General features: G+C 44.2%; 1 protein-coding gene across 1 annotated transcript in view; it reads right to left on the bottom strand.

Moving 5' to 3' along the window:
* The window catches only part of PKD1L1 (polycystin 1 like 1, transient receptor potential channel interacting), an 808,959-nt gene that overhangs the window by 175,620 nt on the left and 611,274 nt on the right, over positions 1–22,065 (bottom strand). The window contains exons 58-60 of the mRNA XM_073676922.1: positions 20,480–20,584; positions 11,931–12,071; positions 8,681–8,815 (exon numbers count right to left, since the gene is read on the bottom strand). Coding sequence (XP_073533023.1) covers positions 8,681–8,815; positions 11,931–12,071; positions 20,480–20,584 — 381 coding nt within the window. The remainder of the gene's footprint in view (positions 1–8,680; positions 8,816–11,930; positions 12,072–20,479; positions 20,585–22,065) is intronic.

Raw genomic sequence — 22,065 nt, 5'->3', positions numbered from 1 at the left:
TATGGCTGTGGTGAAATACAACTCTCTCCGAGAAGCAGCCCTGGCTATGAAAAGTGTGCGTGAAGGTTGCCGGACACTCTATGGCTGCTTTTTTACTGTGGACTCCCTCCAGCAATCTATAATATTGCAATCTATAAGATCCCTTCATTGGCTCCCAATTACCCAGTGCATCCAGTTCAAATTACTAACACTGACATACAAAGTCATCCATAACCTTTCTCCTCCATACATCTCTGAACTAATCTCTCCCGATATATTCCCTTACGTAACCTCCAGTCTAATATGCTGGAGAAACTTGCACCTACTGCCACTCAGTATCTTCAGCTCCTTTGTGAGAAACTAATGTATTTGGCCAGCCACTCAGTCTACCAAATAAAATTCCTGAGAAGGAAATTGTGGATGGCTTCGCTACTGGTACTGAAGGCACTGCTAATACCATGGCGTTGTGCCATAATTCACTGGAAATATTCTAGGCTAGTTGGAGCCAAGCTGATTCCCACACAAAAGTACCAGCTGCAAGCTAAGGAGATGGTGGCCTCTATCATCAGAAATAATTTGCGCGTTGACTAGGAGACTGACTACTGTAAGTGTCTATCTTGTGGATATTGTGTTGAAGCTTGATTGAACCAGGGCCCACAATCCCATGCATCGGGAAGACCTGTTCCATCCCAGAGTCCCACTAGTTCCCAGCTTCCACAATATTAACCCAGTGATGCGTCAGTGAGATGTACCGTCCCTGGCCACATTCACTTGTCCATGTGTCTGTGGTTAGGCGGTCTTTCCCATTAACTGCGCTGGTGAGGGTATGGGTAATGCTCTCGGACCTGTGCTTGTATAAGGTGGGGGCGACACTGGAAGAAATAGTGGCAGCTGGGGACCAAGGGCCAGCCGCAGTCATGAGGTTGCGGAAAGCTTCCGCCTCCATGAACCTAAAACATTTCTAGTGCAAGCAGTTGAGAAATGTGGCAGTTTAATAGTGTGGCCTGTGGGTGGTTATCTGCGTATTTGTGCTTGTGTTCAAAGAACTGCGGTAGGGAGAACTGAATGCTGCTCTGGGACAAGGACGTGGACGTGGTTGCTGATGGTGATGGTTGCAAGTGTGCATCGATAGGTGCAGGGTGGGAGGCATTTTCGCCTGCATCATGGATGGAGGCTTGGCATGCATGTACAACAGGGGAAGAGGCAGTGGTGTCACCCCCAGACACTGTTTCTGGACCCTGGCGTTCGGCCCATCGACGTCATCATCCACCACCTTGTTTTACACTTCCGCACCCTAGTCCTCCTCCTGACTTTCTATCCAGAGTGTCTCATCATCATCCACCTCTTGCGACAGTAATTGCACTTTCCCACTGTCAGCTTCGGGTGACCAAAGCTGTTGAAATATTTGGGCATCGCTACATGCGATCTTCTGTTGCCTTGCTTGAAGCGGGCCAGGCGAGAGGCCCGAATCTATAAATGGAAAAGTGAACAGCTCTTGGGGTAACCCTGGACTCTAATCTCTCCTTCAAACCACATATCCAAGCTCTTTCCACTTCCGAGCGGACCGAGCGAGAGACCTGAATCTATAAATGGAAATATGAACAAAACAGCTCTTCGTAGTATCCAAGTGTGGGATCAGTTGTCTCAGGGCGCTAGGAGTGGTGGGAGGAAGAAAGATCAGGGTGAGGAATATGCCGACTTCAATTAAAAAATATCTTCCGGATCCGCACATTCCTCTATCACTAATCTGCAAAAACACTGGTGCACGCCCTCATCATCTCCCGCCTCGACGTCTGCAACCTCCTGCTCTGTGGCCTCCCTTCCAACACTCTCGCACCCCTCCAATCTATCCTAAACACTGCTGCCTGACTAATCTACCTGCCCTCTCGCTATTCCCCGGCCTCTCCTCTCTGTCAATCCCTTCACTAGCTCCCCATTGCCCAGAGACTCCAGTTCAAAGCCCTAACCATGGCATACAAAGCCATCCACAACCTGTCCCCTCCATATAACCTAGTCTCCCATTACATACCTGCACACAACCTCCGATCCTCACAAGATCTCCTTCTCTATGCCTCTCTTATCTCCTCTTCCCACAATCACATACATTTCTGCCCCCTACTCTGGAACTCTCAACCCCAACATATCAGACTCTCGCCTACTGTTGAAACCTTCAAAAGGCACCTGAAGACCCACATCTTCCGACAAGCATACAACCTGCATTAACCCTCGCACCACCATACTGCGGCATGAGCAGCTCTACCCTCACCTACTGGATCCTCACCCATCCGTTGTAGACTGTGAGCCCTCACGGGCAGGGTCCTCTCCTCTCCAGTACCAGTCACTGTCACATTATGGTTCAAGATTATTGTAATAGTTTTTGCGATCTATTTTTCACATGTAAAGCGCCATGGAATAAATGGCGCTAAAGTAATAATTTGGTCCAGACTCACAGCTACTGAGACTGGACCTTGTGGAAGACAGGGAGGTGGTGGTGGCAAACTGACTGGAAGCATTATCTGCTATCCAACCAACAACCTTTTCACACTGCTCTGGCTTCAATAGCGGTGTTCCGCGGCCCCCTAGAACTAGAACAGGAAGGTAGTTCGACATGATGTGGGTGTTTGTTGTGCTCCCGCAGCAGGCACAGTTTCATCTTGTCCACGGCCTCGGCCTCTGCGTGCACCATCACCATTATGTCCACTTCCCCGTCCATTGCCACACACCTTGCCCATTTTAAATTAAGTTTAATATTTGTCACGTTGCCAAAAATGTCTGTATTATTACAGCAGTAATATAGGATCACATCTGATGACTACAGTTTTAGGCAGTGACCTGGGAGTCATAAACGCTTCCAGGGGTCTTCCCCATGCTATTTACATGTCTTTTCAGCACTGCATGGATATGTCTGATCATGTCTCACACATCACATGGCCAGATAAGGTAGTAAAATGTTAAAATGACATTTACCGGTGAATGTATTTTTCACCGTTGAAAGCAATGCTAAAGTGCAAAAACGCATAAAAAACGCTACGTGTAAACATAGCCAAAGGTGTGGAGGAGCATTTTTACTTTTGGTTATTTATTTTACCTTATATACTAGTCATTACCCTGGAAAGGATGTTTCTTAACATTTTTCCCAGGAAAATCCATTTTGGTTTTGTTTTTTTATGTTTTATTATGAGTCCGTAAAAGTGGCGTAATACTCTGACAACATTGTTCACAGCAGTGACCTGGGAGTCAGAGATGCTTCCAGGGGTCTTCCCCATGCTATTCCCATGTCATTTCAGCACTGTCCCCATCAATTTGGGCAGTTTTTAGGCCCCCTGCAGACCTCCGGGGGAGGTCACCGGAAAAATGCTCGCGTTTCCCGTAGACTTACATTGGGCTCCTTGCTCGGGTCAAGTACTCGAGCATTTCAATTTGTTCAACTCGAGCAACGAGTACCCAAGCATTTTAGTGCTCGCTCATCACTACTTGTAAGGCTACATCTAAAATATGGATCTAGTTTTGGGCTCCACATTTTAAAAAGGATATTGGAAAGCTAGCGTTAGTTCAAAGGAGAGCAACTAGATTATTACATTTTATTATAAGTTATGGAAGGTCTTTCCAGTAATGAGAGAGAAAACTTACGCTTGTTTAGCTTAGAAAAAAGGAGGCAATTTCATGATTTACACTTATTGCTGAAAGTGTTGGCACCCTTGAAATTGTTCCAGAAAATGAAGCATTTCTCCCAGATAATTATTGCAGTTACATATTTTATGTTATACACATGTTTATTTCTTTTGTATGTATTATAACACTAAAAAAACAGATAAAAAAAGGCAAATTGGACATAATTTCACACAAAACTCCATAAATGGGCTGGAGAAAATTGTTGGCACACTCAACTTAATATTTGGTTGCACACCCTTTGGAATAAATAACTGCAATCGATCACTTTCTATAACCATCAACAAGCTTCTTACACCTCATATTTGAAGTGTGAGTTCTCCCAACAGCAATTTTAAGATTTCTCCACAGGTGTTCAATGGGATTTTAATCCGGAATTATTGCTGGCCACATCAGAACTCTCCAGCGATTTGTTTCCATCCATACCTGGGTGCTTTTTGAAGTATGTTTGGGGTCATTGTCCTGCTGGAAGACCCATGACCTAGGACGCAAACCCAGCTTTCTGATAATGGGCAATACATTGCAACTCAAAATCCTTTTGTAATCTTCAGAATTCATGATGCCTAGCACATAGTCAAGGCATCCAGTGCCAGAGCCAGCAAAACAAACCCAAAACATCTTTAAACCTCCACCATATTTCACTGTAGGTACGGTGTTCTTTTCTTTGTATGGCTCATTCCGTTTTCAGTAAACAGTAGAATTATGTGCTTTTAACAAAAAGTTCTATCTTGGTCTCATCTGTTCACAAGATGCTTTCCCAGAAAGATTTTGGCTTACGTACATTTTGGCAAACTGCAGTCTAGCTTTTTAATGTCTCTGTGTCTGCAGTAGGGTCCTCCTGGGTCTCCTGCCATAGTGTTTCATTTCATTCAAATGTTGACGGATAGTTCGCACTGACACTGGTGCACCCTGAGCCTGCAGGACAGCTTGAATTTCTTTGGAACTTGATTGGGGCCGTTTATCCACCATCCGGACTATCCTGCGTTGCAACTTTTCATCAATTTTTCTCTGGTGTCACATCCAGGGAGATTAGGTACAGTGCCATGGATTGTAAACTTCTTGATTATGTTGGGCGTCGTGGACAAAGGAACATCAAGATCTCTGGAGATGGTCCTGTAAACTTGAGATTCTTGAGATTTTTCAACAATTTTGGTTCTCAGGTCCTCAAACAGTTCTCTTCTCCTCTTTCTGTTCTCCATGCTTAGTGTGGCACATACAGACACACAATGCAAAGATTGAGTCAACTTCTCCCCTTTTTACCTGGTTTCATGTGTGATTTTTATATTGCTCACACCTGTTACTTACCACAGGTGAGTTTGAAAGAGCATCACATGCTTGAAACAAATTTGCTCACCCACCATTTTGGAAAGGTGCCAACAATTTTGTCTGGCCCATTTTGGGGGTTTTGTGTGAAATTATGTCCAATTTGCCTTATTTTCTCAGTTTTTTTTGTGTTGCTCCAATACACACAAAGGAAATGAAGATGTATATAACAAAACATGTGTAATTGCAATAATTTTCTAAGAGAAATACTTCATGTTCTGGAACGATTTCAAGGGTGCCAACACTTTCAGCAAAGATTGTATTCCTTCCAAGGACTTTACAATGGACTAAGGTACCATTTATTATGTGTGGATCAAAAGTGATTCCGACAGCTAACTAGGAAAGGGGTCTTGACAGTAAGAGCAGTCAGACTGTTGAATGCCCTACTTCCCAGTTTTCTTACTGTCTGGTTGCTGGCGGGTTGGCCATTCCTGATTAGGTTACAGCTCAGGCCAGCAGCATTGTCACACAGCTGGTCTAAACTGTTTGCGCTCTTGATACAGTTTTTCCTCTGCAGCATTGTAAGTGTAGTGTGGATAAAACTGGCTGGGATTACGAGTTAACAATATACTCCAGCAAATCAGCACAGCTTCATAACACTGCTTACAAGCTGAACTGGAGAGAGCTTGTAAGTATTGCTCATGTTTGGTCTAGCATTGCCAAAAATAACTTTTTGTGTCTTTAATAAAAAATGTATACATACATAACTCGCTTGAAGCTTGAGAAACTTTTACAGATTGTTATGACTGTAATTATCATCATTTTGCATTTCATAGTGAACGCAGCTAATTTTCTCATATCAAAATTATGGGCTGTGGACCTTGTATACATCGTTTTAGAATGTTTAAAAAAAAATACTGAATGTCCATAGTTTTTTGATAAACAGTCCAGAAATGGTGGCAGCACAATGTAGCATTGCAGAGCAGGAGTCCTGGTTTCAAATGCTACCAAAAACAACATCTGCAAGGAGTTTGTTAGTTCTCCCCATGTTTGTGACAGTTTCCTCCTGGTACTCCAGTTTCCTTCCAGACTCCAAGACATACTGATAGGAAATTAAGATTATGAGCCCCAATAAGGACAGTAATGATGTCTATAAAGTGCTGTGGAAATTAATGGCCCCATATAAACAAGCAAAATAAATAAATAGTAAAAAATCGAGTTGGCAACCCTGGTTGCAGATAGAAATAGAAAGTAAATTCAGTAGCAAAACATGCCTAACTTCACTCTGTCTATCGCTTTCTTCCTGTAACACCTATTGCCGGAGCCCCCTCATGGATCCCTTTCTCTGTCCATGCAGGGACGCAGACATACTCCCCACCCCAGCTGCAGCAGCGTCCTCATGCTCCTCTGCCTCCTTCTCATGTGCACGCAACACAGGTTTCCAGTGGCACACCTAGTGTGCACATGTATGCTTTCCTGCTCTTAAAGGGGCAGCGCACGCACCTGCAAAGATGCCCCCAGCGAATAGCTGGGAGGTATCTTGTATAAAAGGCACCCTTCCCAATAGGGAGGTGCCTGAGCAACCCCTATAGTTTTTTTTAGTGGTAGTGTGTGTGCAACTTTATGTTGCCAGGTCCCTCGCCCTCAGTCTATTAAAATTATTTCCTTATCTTGTATCATCCCTGTAGTTTTGTGTAGTGCATACTTGACCCTGAAGCTGCTTCGGTGGTACCTGAACCATTTTCTGAGACCCGTGTGTCTGAACGAGAACCTATTCCGGAATCGCACATTGTCCAGACTGTCGATCAGTCTCCAAATCCTGCCTGTCAGTGACTCTGTTCCCGAGTCCCCGTCCAGTGAACCGACCCCTGGAGTCAGCAGCTGCGGTACCAGGGACTGCCTAGGAGTGGTACCTGGCGGCTACCTGCAGCTCAAGCCTGACTGAACTATCAGGAGTTTTACTGAGAACCAGGTAGCCACTTAGCTACATCCCCCTAGGTATGTCCACTCCATGACACAGTGGGTCCATGAACCATGTGTGCCACCAGCGAGCGTGACAGTTTGCTCAGGCAATGGACCCCGCTGATCCCAAGACTCCTCAGGCATCGGAGCTGTACCAAGAGTTGATCCATCCGCAGGATCAGCAAGAAAAAGTTTTTTCATATCTATACACTGTGAATACCCGGTTGGATGCCCTGACCATGGCTGTTTCTTGCACTCCAGCACAAGTTGCAGCAGTTGCGGCTGAGTCTACTCTGTCGGCAACCTACGCTTCCGGAGTTAATGTTCGTTTATCAGCCCCACCATGCTTCAACAGAGACCCTAAGCAGTGCCGTGGATTCCTGAACCAGTGCACCTTGCACTATGAACTATTGGCCCATCAGTTTCCCTCTGATCTGGCTAAAGTGTGATTCCTGATGTCCCACCTTGCAGGAGAGGCCCTAGCATGGCTCAACCCCTTGTGGGAGAGAGGGGACCCTGTGACCACGAATATATAGGTCTTCCTGGTGGCCTTCTGAAAGATCTTCGATGAGCCTGGTCGTGTAGCCTCTACTGTGTCTTCCCTTCTCAGACTGTGCCAGGGAGATCTGTCAGTAAACCAATATGCCGTCTGGTACCGCACACTGTCTTCCGAACTAGGTTGGAATGAAGAAACATTGGTAGCCACCTTCAGGGAGGGATTATCTGGAAGGATCAAGGACGAATTGGCTGATCGTGACATCCCTGCTACTCTTGATGAATTGATTTCCCTGGAAATCCGGATCGACCTGAGGTTCCAGGAGCGGACCAGAGAAATGATGCACGAGAGGAAACCATTGTGTTTTTTGTTCCGTCTTTCCAGAGACCACTTGTTCCCCAGTTTCCAGAGACTGCTATCTACTCTGAACCTATGTAGATCAATCGTATTAGGCTGGAGGTGCAGCAGCCGGAACGTGGTTGTGCCAAGGGAACGTGCTCAGGCTGCGGTAGCGCGGAACATTTCATTCATTGCTGTCCAGAGAGGTCTGAAAAACTCTGACATTGAAAGTGTACGTGTCCTGTGGAGGTATCCGGTTCATCGACGGCTTATCATTACTCCGATTCAACGGAAAATTTCCTGCAGCAGGCCGTCGTGGATCAATATCAGATTCACGTCCGACGCTTCCACTGAGAGTGTCATCCGTTGAAGGAAAGGGCCTATCCGAAGTCGTTCAAGTTGTCACGGAACAAGCAGAGCTCCAGATTGGAGCATTGCATTCGGTGAAAGTTGCCTTCTATGTGCTATCAGATATATTTTATCCACTTCACTTAGGTCTTCCATGGCTGAGAACTCATGAGCCCATTCTAGAGGTTGGCAGCGGTGGTACCGGGGAATGCCTACGAGTGGTACCTTGCAGCTACATGGAGCTCATGCCTGACTCCACCATCAGGAGCTCCAGTGAACACCAGGTAGCCACTTAGCTACGTGCCCATTAAGCAAGCCCAGGCCCGTGGCAAGTAGATACACGAACTACGTGTGCCACCTGCGAGCATGACACTTCCTAGTATTAGCATGAGACTAAACCTTTAAGGCAACAAATGTTTACCACCATTCATGCCATTTAGAATGAAGATATTCATGTGCAGTAGATAGAGATTTAAATCAGTGAAAAGAATCAGTGACAGCATTGCGCTTTTAAAAAAAATACTATTGTATGTGCATTACACCACCCGCTTACACACAAACCAGTTTGATGCTCCACAAGTTATTATAAAAATGAACTCTTTATTATGAAATAAAAATACTCACCACTGTGAATGCTGAGCTGGAGAAAGAATACTGAAATACCGCCACACAAGGAGCCATTATTTTGTAAAACCGGAGCAGTTTTATAAACTTAATTATTATTAAAAATAAAGTGATCCCATGCAAACAACGAATCCACTAGAAAAGAATAAGAAATAAATGGGACAGTTTTGGTTTAATGGTTCCAAATTTTGTAAAAGTAAATGTTATTAAATTCAGAATGAAAAGTATGTTTTAATAGTAGATGATTAGGTATGAAATAAAACTAAATTAAGTACAATTGCTTGTTTCCTACAGCCAAATGCTGTGGTCAGCTAGATCCATTTAAACTGAGAGAGTTGAGTATTCAGCTTGGAATTGCTGTTTTCTTTTCTTTTGTTTGTTTGTTTTCCTTTAAATTAACCGCTGAAGGATATATTCCTGGACCACGATATTGATGGCCTTTCCTTGGGACAGGTCATCAATATTAGATTCTGAAGGACTGAAACCCAGCAAGCACAGCAATCAGCTGATTGTAAAAAGCAGGGCGCCCTGGGGAGCACGGCATACCCTTCTTTATTTAACAGGCACAGCACTGCAGATTTCGTGTAGACTGTCTAGTATTGCAGCTCAGTCTCATTCACTTTAATGGGGCCAAAATGAAAGGAACTCCAGTAGCAAGATCAAAAACTACAAAATAAGGAGTATTGAGCTGTGCTTGATATACAATGAAAGTGATGCAGCACTACAGAGCACGCTGCCCCTTGAATACACTGATTGCAATCAGCTGATCATGAATATCAATATCCTTCTTTTCAGGGGTTTTTTTCTTTTTAAATTAAGTCAGATGCTTTCTAAAATTCGCTGAAACTTGACCCATAAAAAACATAAATCACCTATTTACAGGATGACAAAAGTAAGATTGTTGGTGGTCTGATAGTTGAGTACCATACTGATACCAAGAACAGGGAACCTAAAGTCTTCCATGTGAAATCTGTGGTAATGAGTATGTGTGAACATTATACCTAAAACACTGATCACACATGCTCACTAATGATACATTCACATGTGTGACTTTGGGTGCCGCAGTTTTGTGATCAGTAGGGCTGTCAGCAGACAAAGCTTCAGAGATCATACATTTATTACCTTTCCTGTGAAGAGATGATATATCTTGTTAATAGGACAACCCTTTTAGCTCAAAGTCTATAGGTGGAAAACACATTGCAACACTGAAATCATGCTGCATTTTGGGAACAAATTGTCACCATAGCCAAAAAACAATCAATCATTCAAACTGTCTAACAGATAAACTAACCTAGTCATCAACCGATTAGAGCTCAACTTCGCTTTTTCTAGTTCAGCATATGACAGTAAAATTAAACTTTGATCAGTTATATGGGAAACAAAGCTAGTTCTCTTATTGACTACCAGGTAACATCCGTACACTGCATTTTAGTAATCAAAAAAACAAGAGAAAAAAACTCTAGTTCTGATTCATCAAACAGTTTACACCACTATTCTGGAAGAAATATCACAAACTGTTAAAGGGAATCTGTCTCCCCCTGAGACTTATCTGACCTCTAATATAGGCATACAGGTGATAGAAATGTACATCTATACCTACCTGTATGCCCCATATTAGAGGTATGTATCATTGTAGAGCAGGAATCTTGTGCCCAGGCATTGGGAAGTCAGAGTGACTTGCTGGCGCCTGTGCACAAGGTCCCTGCTCTACATTGAACATAGATGGCAGGAAGAAGTGCGCCTTCCGTAAAAGGTGAAGTGCACAGACGCAGGATCTGGCCGCGGCAACTGCACGTCACAGGGCACTGTGACGTGCAGGGGAGGGGGGAAACATTATAATTAAAAAAGTAGGCGGGATTACTTGCGGGCCCCGGGACGGGAACAGATCAGAAACCAGAATGAATAAAAAGACATTTCACACCAACAAGACCTCTAAAATGAGGCATTCAGGTAGGTATAGATTTACATTTCTATCACCTGTATGCCCATATTAGAGGTTAGATAAGTCCCAGAGGGTGACAGATTGCCTTTAATGCAACACACAGCTACACAAAAATGTTGCAGTAGGCAGATTTTAGCAGGGCCAGCAATTACATCATAATGTATGCCTCAAAAGTGTGAGAGTATATTTTTTATGCTGACACATGACAGCTAGAAGATGCGCCAAATTCATTTAGGCTATGTGCCCACGATACAGAAATGCTCCGGATTTTTCCTGAGCGTTTCTGCATCTCCCTGGCAGAAAAAACACATGCGGATTGTACATGTGGATTGTACATGCGTTTTTCCTGCCAGGGACAAGCGGAAGTGAAGTCTTTTGATCATGCGATTTCGCATGCGAGTTGTCAAGTGCTTTCGAGGAGATTTTAGCATCACTTGGAAAGTGCTTGACAACTTGGTCACACTATATAAATCCATGCAAACGGCATGGATTTATATAGTATGACCGTAAAGAATGGTAAAAAATAAAAAATAAATATTATACTTACCTTCTGACGGCCCCCGGTGTCCTTATCCGATGCGTCCGGTCTTCCCGGTGTCTCGCGGTTGTGTAAAAGGACCTGCTATGACGTCATCTAGTCATGTGACTGGTCACGCGACCGTCGACGTCAGCGGTCGCGTGACCCGTTACATGACTAAATGACGTCATGGCAGGTCCTTTTAGACCATCGCGAGCTGCCAAGGAGCCAGGACGGATCGCTATGGAGACCGGGGGCCATCAGAAGGTGAGTATAATGTATATTTTTTATTTTAATTCTTTTTTTTTTACAGGTAAAGCTGTGTTCAAGCAAAGTGGATGTGATATACTGAAAAATCCTGTTCAAAGTACAAAAATACTCTGAAACTGTTCTTGGAGTTTTCTCCCTAAATGCTTCTAAAGGGAGCCTGAAAAAAAAGCAGATGTAAAAACACAGTTGTGTTTTAAAGAGCAAAATACTAGCATTTCTGCACTAAAAAAATGACAAAAAAATCGCTGCTTCAAATCTACACCAAAACAAAAAAGAGGTGAAAACTCACTGAAAAAAAATTAAGAAAATACTGCAAAAATGCAATGATAACACCATATTTTTTTGCAGATTTTTGTTAAACACGCCGGCAGACAAAACACAGCGGGTAAAAAAGCGTCTTTTTTGCACATGAATCACGCTATTGGGTGCATTCAATCAGATTTTACACAGTAGTTTTACCACAATGTAGTTTCTCATAAAAGCAATCATATGAACAGTGTTGAAATAATACAAAAAGGTACCTTATCGACAGCTGAAACAATGGAAAAATTTATAAATTCTTTAAAAAATCCTCTTTGAAGATGATCTGTTATATCTACAGTGAGCATGAAAAGGTAGATTTGGCAGCTGTAGTAACACAGACTGAGCACAATTACAGAAGCCTGTAGAACAGAAAATATGAAAATATTACATAACTGACAATTTAAAGAGGATCCGTCATCAGGTCAGAAGTGGCCAGCTGTTGCTCTTATTTTATTCCTCACTGCTTACCTGAGTACTCGGTTTTTTGTTAGTAATAATTTTTATGGCTTTTACCATTTTACATTGAATTTAATGTGTCTGCACTTTAAACAGATACATTTCACAAAGTAGCATTATAGTTACCAAATATCTACTTTATGTGGGTATCATTTTTCAGTCCATTTAATTTTTGGGGGACATTAAAAATAGGGGGGACCCCGCGTCATTTTTTTTTGGGTCCCCCCATTTTTAATAATTAGCAAAGCAAATCAGACAGCTGGGGGCTGGTATTATTCGTCTGGGAAGGTGTATGGATATTGGCCCTTTCCCAGCCTTATAACAGCCTTCAGTCGCCCCAGAAATGGCACATCCATTAGATGCACCAATTATGGCGCTTAGCCAAGGCTCTTCCCAGCTCAAGACCAGCTCACAGCTGTTTGCTTTCCTTTGGCTGGTTATTAAAAATAGGGGGGACCCTACGTCATTTTTTATTATTTCTTTCTTTCTTTTACACTGTCCCTCACTCGAGCAGCGTCCCTACGCTAGTCAGAGCACAATGGCAGCGCCACCTGTGATCTGCCACCTGTGATACAGGCCAGGTCATGTGTTGTGCCAGATAATCATAGCTATGCCAATACTTGGCATTGCTGTGATTGCTCCGGTGTGCCCACAGCCTAAAAGCTTGTTAATTGGCTGTGCTGCAGCCTTTCAACAAACTTTAATTGGCACCGAACCCAAATTGTAAAACGGACTTGCGGGAAAAAGTCCATATTCGGAGTTTGGCACTGGATACTAGGTGCCCTGTAAGAACCCCAAACTTTACAGTTCCGGCTCACTCATCCCTAATTGTAAGTATAGCAGCAACATACACTTTCAGAACCTATTTTATTGTTTTAAAGACCATTTCATTCTCAAGTGGCTTTGAGAGGCCTAAATATTAGAAACCAGCCACAAATCACTTTATTTTATAGAGTATTTAGGAAGTTTTGACTCATTAGCTATTTCACATGCAGTATAGCCATGTGGACGTGAAATGTAAATTTACTATTTTCGTTGCAGATATTCTGTTTTAATCGATTTTTTGTTTACCGTAAGACAGCAGGCCGAGGTAGGAAATTGCAACTGACTATTTATTACTGCGTTTCTACAGTTTCCTGAAATATCCTGTAGATTATGAGTCCTCGCGGGCAGGGTCCTCGTTCCTTCTGTACCAGTCGCCGACTTGTATTGTTCAAATTTATTGCAACTGTTTGTGCTATGTATATCCCTTTCACATGTAAAGCGCCATGGAATGAATGGCGCTATAATAATAATAAATAATAATAATATCCCATAATTGGCCTTAGTGTTCTAATCAAAGGCCTTTGAGAAGAAAGAGCACATTTTGCTGTCTTGAGTTTGCAAAGGCCTTGAGGTGCCAAAGCACAGGAAATATGTCCAAAAAGAACCCATCTGGGAAACTGTGCGCCACTAGAAATTTATCTTGGGAGGCGGTAAGCATTTCAGGGCCAAAATCTAGTGCTCTGGTGCCATTGTGTACAGACAACTCTTTAAATATTATGTTTTTCCTAGTATTAAAAAATATTGTATGTCCATAATCTTTTCACTGGACATTCAAAAGAGTTCCAAAGTGAAAAAAAACTATGAGGAATAGATGCCTAATTTGGGGATTTACAAAGCATTTTCTAACAAATGCTGACGTTTAAAGTAAAAAATAAATAAAAAGAAAACCCTGAGAGGTAACCCTATTTTGGAAGTGATAGCCCTCAAGTAATTTATGAATTTTATCAAGGGGTCAATTTGCAGTAGATGTCTAAAAGTAAAAATGTTATTTCTCCCAAGTTAGTGTTGGGGGTCATAATCTAAATTCCCTATAAATATGTCTTTGGAGTGTGGGAGGAAACCGGAGAACCAGAAGGAAACCCACACAATACAGGGAGAACATATAAACTACTTGCAGATGTTGTCCTTGGTGGGATTTGAACCCAGGACCCCAGTGCTAACTAGAGATGAGCGGTGTTCGACTAGAACTGTTCGCCAATCTCAAATTCGAGCTGTTTTGGGCGGTGTTCGAGTTGTTCGACGAACCCGAACGATTTGCAAAAAATTCGGCTGTTCGAGGTTATGTTCGATAACTGTTCGTGCACCAAAAGCGTGTCCTGCATGTCTGGCGCTATTTAGAGCACCAATCATGCAGGGATTGTCTGCCACTCACTGTAATGCCACAGCCATGGTGGTTGTGGCATTACAGTGATTGCCCAAATCGATGGGAACAGTGCCAACAGTGAAACATGAAAAGCCGGCAATTCAGCAGCGGCATACACCGGTACCCGACAATTTAGAACCGAAAGAATAGAGCTTCACACATAGATTAGATAGATATAAACATGTCAGCCACATATATACGAAGTACAGTGAAAGTGCTGCTTACTGTACTTGTCATTTAGCGTAAAGGATTTATCAAAAAAAATAATAGTGTTTTCATGCACCGTCTCTTTAAAAAAGCCGGCCGGCAATTCAGCAGCGGTACCCGACAATTTAGAATAGAAAGAATAGAGAATCACACATAGATTAGATAGATAGAAACATGTCAGTCACATATATATGAAGTACAGTGACAGTGCTGCTTACTGTACTTGTCATTTAGCGTAAAGGATTTATCAAAAAAAATAATAGTGTTTTCATGCACCGTCTCTTTAAAAAAGCCGGCCGGCAATTCAGCATCTGTACCCGACAATTTATAACAGACAGAATAGAGCTTCACACATAGATTAGATAGATAGAAACATGTCAGTCACATATATATGAAGTACAGTGATAGTGTTGGTTACTGTACTTGTCATTTAGTATTAAAATAAAGGATTTATTATTAAAAAAATTGGCGTGGGGTTCCCCTTAATTTTAGGCTCTAGCGGAGGTTAAGCAGACGGCTGGGGCAGATGTTTGAAGCCTGGGAAGGGGGTAATACCCACGGAGCTTCCCAGGCTACTAATATCAGCCCCCAGCTGAATACATAGCCTTTACTAGCTATTAAAATGGGGGACCCCCCAAAAAAAATGACGTGGGGTCCCCCCTAATTTAATAGCTAGCAAAGGCTAGGCAGACAGCTGGGGGCTGATATTAATAATCCAGGAAGGGAGCCATGAATATTGGCCCCCTCCCAGGCTAGAAACACCAGCCGTCAGCCGCCCCAGAAATGGCGCATTCATAGGATGCGCCAATTCTGGCACTTAGCCTCGCTCTTCCACGCTGCCCTGGTACGGTGGCAGGGGGTAATAGGGTTGGGGTTGATGTCAGCTTATAATGCCAGCTGACATCAAGCCCAGGTTAGTAATGGAGAGGCGTCTATAAGACACCCCCATTACTAACCCCATAGTCAAAGTTAAAAAAAACACAAACACCCAGAATAAAGTCCTTTAATTGAAATAAAGACACAATCCTTTATTGTTCTAAATTAAACCATACTTACCGTCACGCCCATTCCAGCTGAAGCCAACGATCTCCTGCAATAAAAGAAAAATAATAAAGCAACCTCATCCTTACCTTTCCATGGTTCCCACGACAGCTTCAGCTCTGCTACATCGAGATGACAGGCTGGACCGCAGCAGAACGCTGCCATCCAGCCTCTCATCCCGCAGACACTGAGAAGCGCAGGCTTGCTTGCGCTGCTCAGCGTCTCTCTGTGACGACATCCAGATGAGCCGAGTTCATGTCCAATGAACTCGGCTCACCTCATGCACGTCACTGACAGCGTGGGAAAATTCTCACGCTGAAGCGGTGAGTGCAGGAGAATTCTCCCACGCTGTCAGTGACGTGCATAAGGTGAGCTCATGTCCAATGAACTCAGCTCACCTCCTGCACGTCACTGACAGCGTGGGAGAATTCTCCTGCACTCAGCGCTTCAGCGTGAGAATTCTCCCACGCTGAAGCGCTGAGTGCAGGAGAATTTTCCCACGCTGACAGTGACGTGCATAAGGTGAGCTCATGTCCAATGAACTCAGCTCACCTCCTGCACGTCACTGACAGCGTGGGAGAAATCTCCTGCACTCAGCGCTTCAGTGTGAGAATTCTCCCACGCTGAAGCGCTGAGTGCAGGAGAATTTTCCCACGCTGTCAGTGACGTGCATGAGGTGAGCCGAGTTCATTGGACATTAACTCGGCTCATCTGGATGCCCTCACAGAGAGACACTGTGGAGCGCAAGCAAGCCTGCACTTCTCAGTGTCTGCGGGATGACAGGCTGGATGGCAGCGTTCTGCTGCGGTCCAGCCTGTCATCTCGATGTAGCAGAGCTGAAGCTGTCATGGGAACCATGGAAAGGTAAGGATGATGTTGCTTTATTATTTTTCTTTTATTTCAGGAGATCGTTGGCTTCAGCTGGAATGGGCGTGATGGTAAGTATGGTTTAATTTAGAACAATAAAGAATTGTGTGTTTATTTCAATTAAAGGACTTTTTTCTGGGTGTTGTGTTTTTTTTAAATACTTTACTAGAAATTCATGGTGGTCATGTCTAATATTGGCGTGACCCCATGAATTTCGGGCTTAGGGCCAGCTGATAATGCCAAGCTGGCCCTAACCCCTTTATTACCCAGTGAGCCACCGCATCAGGGCCCTGGATGAGTTGGGTACAGCGCCAGAAGATGGCGCTTCTATGAACGCGCCATTTTCCGGGGTGGCTGCGGACTGCAATTTGCAGCGGGGGTGGCCCAGAAAGCTTGGGCCTCCCTGCGCTGCGGATTCCAGCCCCCAGCTGCCTAGTTGTACCTGGCTGGACACAAAAACAGGGCGAAGCCCCACGTCAATTTTCTTTAAATTATTTCATGAAATAATTAAGAAAAAAAGGGCTTCCCTATATTGTTGTGTCCAGCCAGGTACAAATAGGCAGCTGGTGGTTGGGGGCAGCCCGTTCCTGCCTGCTGTACCTGGCTGGACACAAATATAGTGCGAAGCCCCACGTCAATTTTTTTTAAATTATTTCATGAATTTCCTGAAATAATTTAAAAAAATTGAAGTGGGGCTTCGCACTATATTTGTGTCCAGCCAGGTACAGCAGGCAGGAACGGGCTGCCCCCATCCACCAGCTGCCTATTTGTACCTGGCCGGACACAACAATATAGGGAAGCCCTTTTTTTCTTAATTATTTCATGAATTTCATGAAATAATTAAAAAAAATTGAAGTGGGGCTTCGCACAATATTTGTGTCCAGCCAGGTACAGCAGGCAGGAACGGGCTGCCCCCAACCACCAGCTGCCTATTTGTACCTGGCCGGACACAACAATATAGGGAAGGCCTTTTTTTCTTAATTATTTCATGAATTTCATGAAATAATTAAAAAAAAAGTACGCGGGGCTTCGCCCTGTTTTTGTGTCCAGCCAGGTACAACTAGGCAGCTGAGGGCTGGAATCTGCAGCGCAGGGAGGCCCAAGCTTTCTGGGCCCCCCCCCGCTACAAATTGCAGTCCGCAGCCACCCCGGAAAATGGCGCGTTCATAGAAGCGCCATCTTCTGGCGCTGTACCCAACTCATCCAGGGCCCTGGTGCGGTGGCTCACTGGGTAATAAAGGGGTTAGGGCCAGCTTGGTATTATCAGCTGGCCACAAGCCCAAAATTCATGGGGTCACGCCAGTATTAGACATGACCGCCATGAATTTCTAGTAAAGTATTTAAAAAAAACACAACACCCAGAATAAAGTCCTTTAATTGAAATAAAGACACAATTCTTTATTGTTCTAAATTAAACCATACTTACCATCACACCCATTCCAGCTGAAGCCAACGATCTCCTGCAATAAAAGAAAAATAATAAACCAACCTCATCCTTACCTTTCCATGGTTCCCACGACAGCTTCAGCTCTGCTACATCGAGATGACTGGCTGGACCGCAGCAGAACGCTGCCATCCAGTCTGTCATCCCGCAGACACTGAGAAGCGCAGGCATGCTTGCGCTCCTCACTGTCTCGCTGTGACGGCATCCAGATGAGCCGAGGTCATGTCCAATGAACTCGGCTCACCTCATGCACGTCACTGACAGCGTGGGAAAATTCTCACGCTGAAGTGCTGAGTGCAGGAGAATTCTCCCACGCTGTCAGTGATGTGCATGAGGTGAGCTCATGTCCAATGAACTCAGCTCACCTCCTGCACGTCACTGACAGCGTGGGAAAATTCTCCTGCAATCAGCGCTTCAGCGTGAGAATTTTCCCACGCTGTCAGTGACGTGCATGAGGTGAGCCGAGTTCATTGGACATGAACTCGGCTCATCTGGATGTCGTCACAGAGAGACGCTGAGCAGCGCAAGCAAGCCTGCGCTTCTCAGTGTCTGCGGGATGACAGGCTGGATGGCAGCGTTCTGCTGCGGTCCAGCCTGTCATCTCGATGTAGCAGAGCTGAAGCTGTCGTGGGAACCATGGAAAGGTAAGGATGAGGTTGGTTTATTATTTTTCTTTTATTGCAGGAGATCGTTGGCTTCAGCTGGAATGGGTGTGATGGTAAGTATGGTTTAATTTAGAACAATAAAGAATTGTGTCTTTATTTCAATTAAAGGACTTTATTCTGGGTGTTTGTGTTTTTTTTAACTTTGACTATGGGGTTAGTAATGGGGGTGTCTTATAGACGCCTCTCCATTACTAACCTGGGCTTGATGTCAGCTGGCATTATAAGCTGACATCAACCCCAACCCTATTACCCCCTGCCACCGCACCAGGGCAGCGTGGAAGAGCGAGGCTAAGTGCCAGAATTGACGCATCCTATGAATGCGCCATTTCTGGGGCGGCTGACGGCTGGTGTTTCTAGCCTAGGAGGGGGCCAATATTCATGGCTCCCTTCCTGGGCTATTAATATCAGCCCCCAGCTGTCTGCCTAGCCTTTGCTAGCTATTAAATTAGGGGGGACCCCACGTCATTTTTTTTGGGGGGTCCCCCATTTTAATAGCTAGTAAAGGCTATGTATTCAGCTGGGGGCTGATATTAGTAGCCTGGGAAGCTCCGTGGGTATTACCCCCTTCCCAGGCTTCAAACATCTGCCCCAGTCGTCTGCTTAACCTCCGCTAGAGCCTAAAATTAAGGGGAACCCCACGCCAATTTTTTTAATAATAAATCCTTTATTTTAATACTAAATGACAAGTACAGTAACCAACACTATCACTGTACTTCATATATATGTGACTGACATGTTTCTATCTATCTAATCTATGTGTGATGCTCTATCTTTCTGTTCTAAATTGTCGGGTACCGCTGCTGAATTGCCGGCCGGCTTTTTTAAAGAGACAGTGCATGAAAACACTATTATTTTTTTAAATAAATCCTTTACACTAAATGACAAGTACAGTAAGCAACACTATCACTGTACTTATTATATATGTGACTGACATGTTTCTATCTATCTAATCTATGTGTGAAGCTCTATTCTTTCTGTTCTAAATTGTCGGGTACAGATGCTGAATTGCCGGCCGGCTTTTTTAAAGAGAGGGTGCATGAAAACACTAATATTTTTTTTAATAAATCCTTTACACTAAATGACAAGTGCAGTAACCAACACTGTCACTGTGCTTCTTATATGTGTGACTGACATGTTTCTATCTATCTAATCTATGTGTGATGCTCTATTCCTTCTTGTCTAAATTGTCGGGTACCGGTGTATGCCGCTGCTGAATTTGCCGGCCGGCTTTTTTAAAGAGAGTGTCTTCTGAGCAGTTTGTCAGCTTTTGGACACCTTTGCAGGTGTTTTCTATGTGTTTCTATGTGTTTTTGTTTGCCTGCCATTGGTTTTAACGGTGTTCGACGGTGTTCTAAGGTGTTCGACGAACAGTTCGACGAACAGTTCCTCGAACATCCCGGTGTTCGACGAACCGAACCGAACCCGAACACTACGGGGGTGGCTCAACACTAGTGCTAACCACTGAGCCACCGTGCTGCCCCCTATCTTGACTAGACATGGAAGAATTTATTTGAATTGAAGTGAATTCTATTACAATTTTTTCAAAAATGTGTATTCTACAGAATTTGGATGTTTTGTTATTCGCTCTGATCGAATTCAGTAAAATGGCGGCCATTTGATTGGACCCTAAGTAACAAACAGTATTTTTCTATTTCAATACTGCTCATGTTTACAGGAACAGAATCTTGATTTATATTACCTTTTGATTGTTCAGTTTCCTTCATTCTAGTCTAATCTAGTAGTATACATTATCCTGAATTTGAACCAAAGAAATAGATTTTGCTTAATTGACATAGGCTCACCTGATAGAAGTCAAAAACTATTGAACACAGATAACATCTCAAAGTTAGAGATGAAAAAGTAGAATTATTCTCTCAAAAATACTTAAGTTGCCATTACCTCCACCCAATTCCAAGGTTCCTGCCAGTAGTTTCTGACTCCCCTCTGAGTCATAATATTCAGTTGTAAATAAAAATAGATAAGTGCCATTCCGAGGTACATCAGCTGTAAAATAAAAAACAGAATTATTTGCGATTCTTTCATATTAATATAACTCATTTAATCATGCAAAAAATATCCATGTAAAGCAGAAGCTCCAGACCTTTTGGACCTAGATTTATATACAGCAAATGAGGGATTAGCCCCTTCATGACTGGGCAATTTTCTATTTTCTGCTTTTGCTTTTCCCCATCTTATTCCAATAGCCATAACATTATTATTTTTTCATCAACATAGCCATATGACAGGCTCTATTTTGTGGGACAAGTTGTAATTTTAAATGACACCATTCGCTTTACCATGTAACATACTGAAAAAAAATTTCAAGTGGGGTGAAATGGTGAAGAAAAAACACCATCATTCCATCATTGTGCTTTGGGTTATGTTTTTACAGCTTTCATCGTGCGGTTAAAATGACCTCATTATTTACCAGTGGTGTCCATGCAGCGCCCCGAGGGTTCGGTCGCTACAGAGGTATTGCATCTCAACCAGATGTGCGATACCTCACTTCCAGGTAAGGATGGAGTGTGGATCAGGACCCTAACACCTGCATGCATTACACAACATTTCCGGGGGGCAGGGCGACCGATATGCTCCAAGTAGTCCCTGTCCCTTGCTGGAGTGGGGGGAGGGAACACCGAGGAAGGGGGGAACCTGTAGTGCATAGGAGGGAGAGGGCAGTTCCTGGGTGCACTTAGAGGGAGGTATAAAAGGTGGGCACCATCTTAGTTCTGTGTTCAGTCAGAGAGAAGAAGTGACAGAGTAAGGGCCTCTGCATGGGGCTCTGCTCTGGAGGCGGGCCTAGCCGGTGAGGCCCAGCCAGCACTGAAAGAGCAAGGAGAGCGGGTTGAGAGTAAGAGGAGAAGACAGGGAGCAGAGGCTCAGACCGAGCTCTGCTCCGCAGGCAGGCCTGAGAGAGCGGCTGGAGCCTGGAAGGAGAAGGAAGGAAGAGGAGCGGAGGAGGCTCCAGGAACAAGGAACGAAGGGACCCCAGGGGTGTGGACCGGCGAGTTGCCACCACACGCCCGAATCTACCTGCGTATGGGGGTCAGGCCAAAGGGGGAGACCGGTCCCCGAAACTAGTGGAGGCGGGGAACTACCCTCAGCTAGAAACCGGAGGCTGTGACATTTTATGTGGCGCAGCCCCTCGCTACACCCACTAGGAAGGCACCACATAGGGTCAGGGAAACGGCACCAAGGATTACCAGAGAAGGCCCGAGGCAGCCGGACAGAAGCGAGGTCACTGGCGGGGTATGACAGACCAGAGAAAGGACACACAAAGGGGGTCCTGTGAAACGCTCCAAAGTTATCTGGGAGTAGGCTGAGCCCCTCACCTGGTGAACACAGTGCGACGTGGGACGTTATGACCAGCTGTAGTAACGTGGATAAAGAACTGTGAGTAAATACCCGGGACTGCATTTCAGGACTCTGTGTCGTTACTGCTGCTCCCACGCACCATCACCCCCAACATCCACACTTGCTGCCCT

This window comes from Phyllobates terribilis, unplaced genomic scaffold (assembly GCF_046119375.1).
Source record: "Phyllobates terribilis strain yellow unplaced genomic scaffold, ASM4611937v1 Scaffold_4__5_contigs__length_816908805, whole genome shotgun sequence".
NCBI lineage: Eukaryota > Metazoa > Chordata > Amphibia > Anura > Dendrobatidae > Phyllobates > Phyllobates terribilis.
Note: the sequence above shows the minus strand (reverse complement) of the source record. Positions and strands in the feature narration are given on the sequence as shown.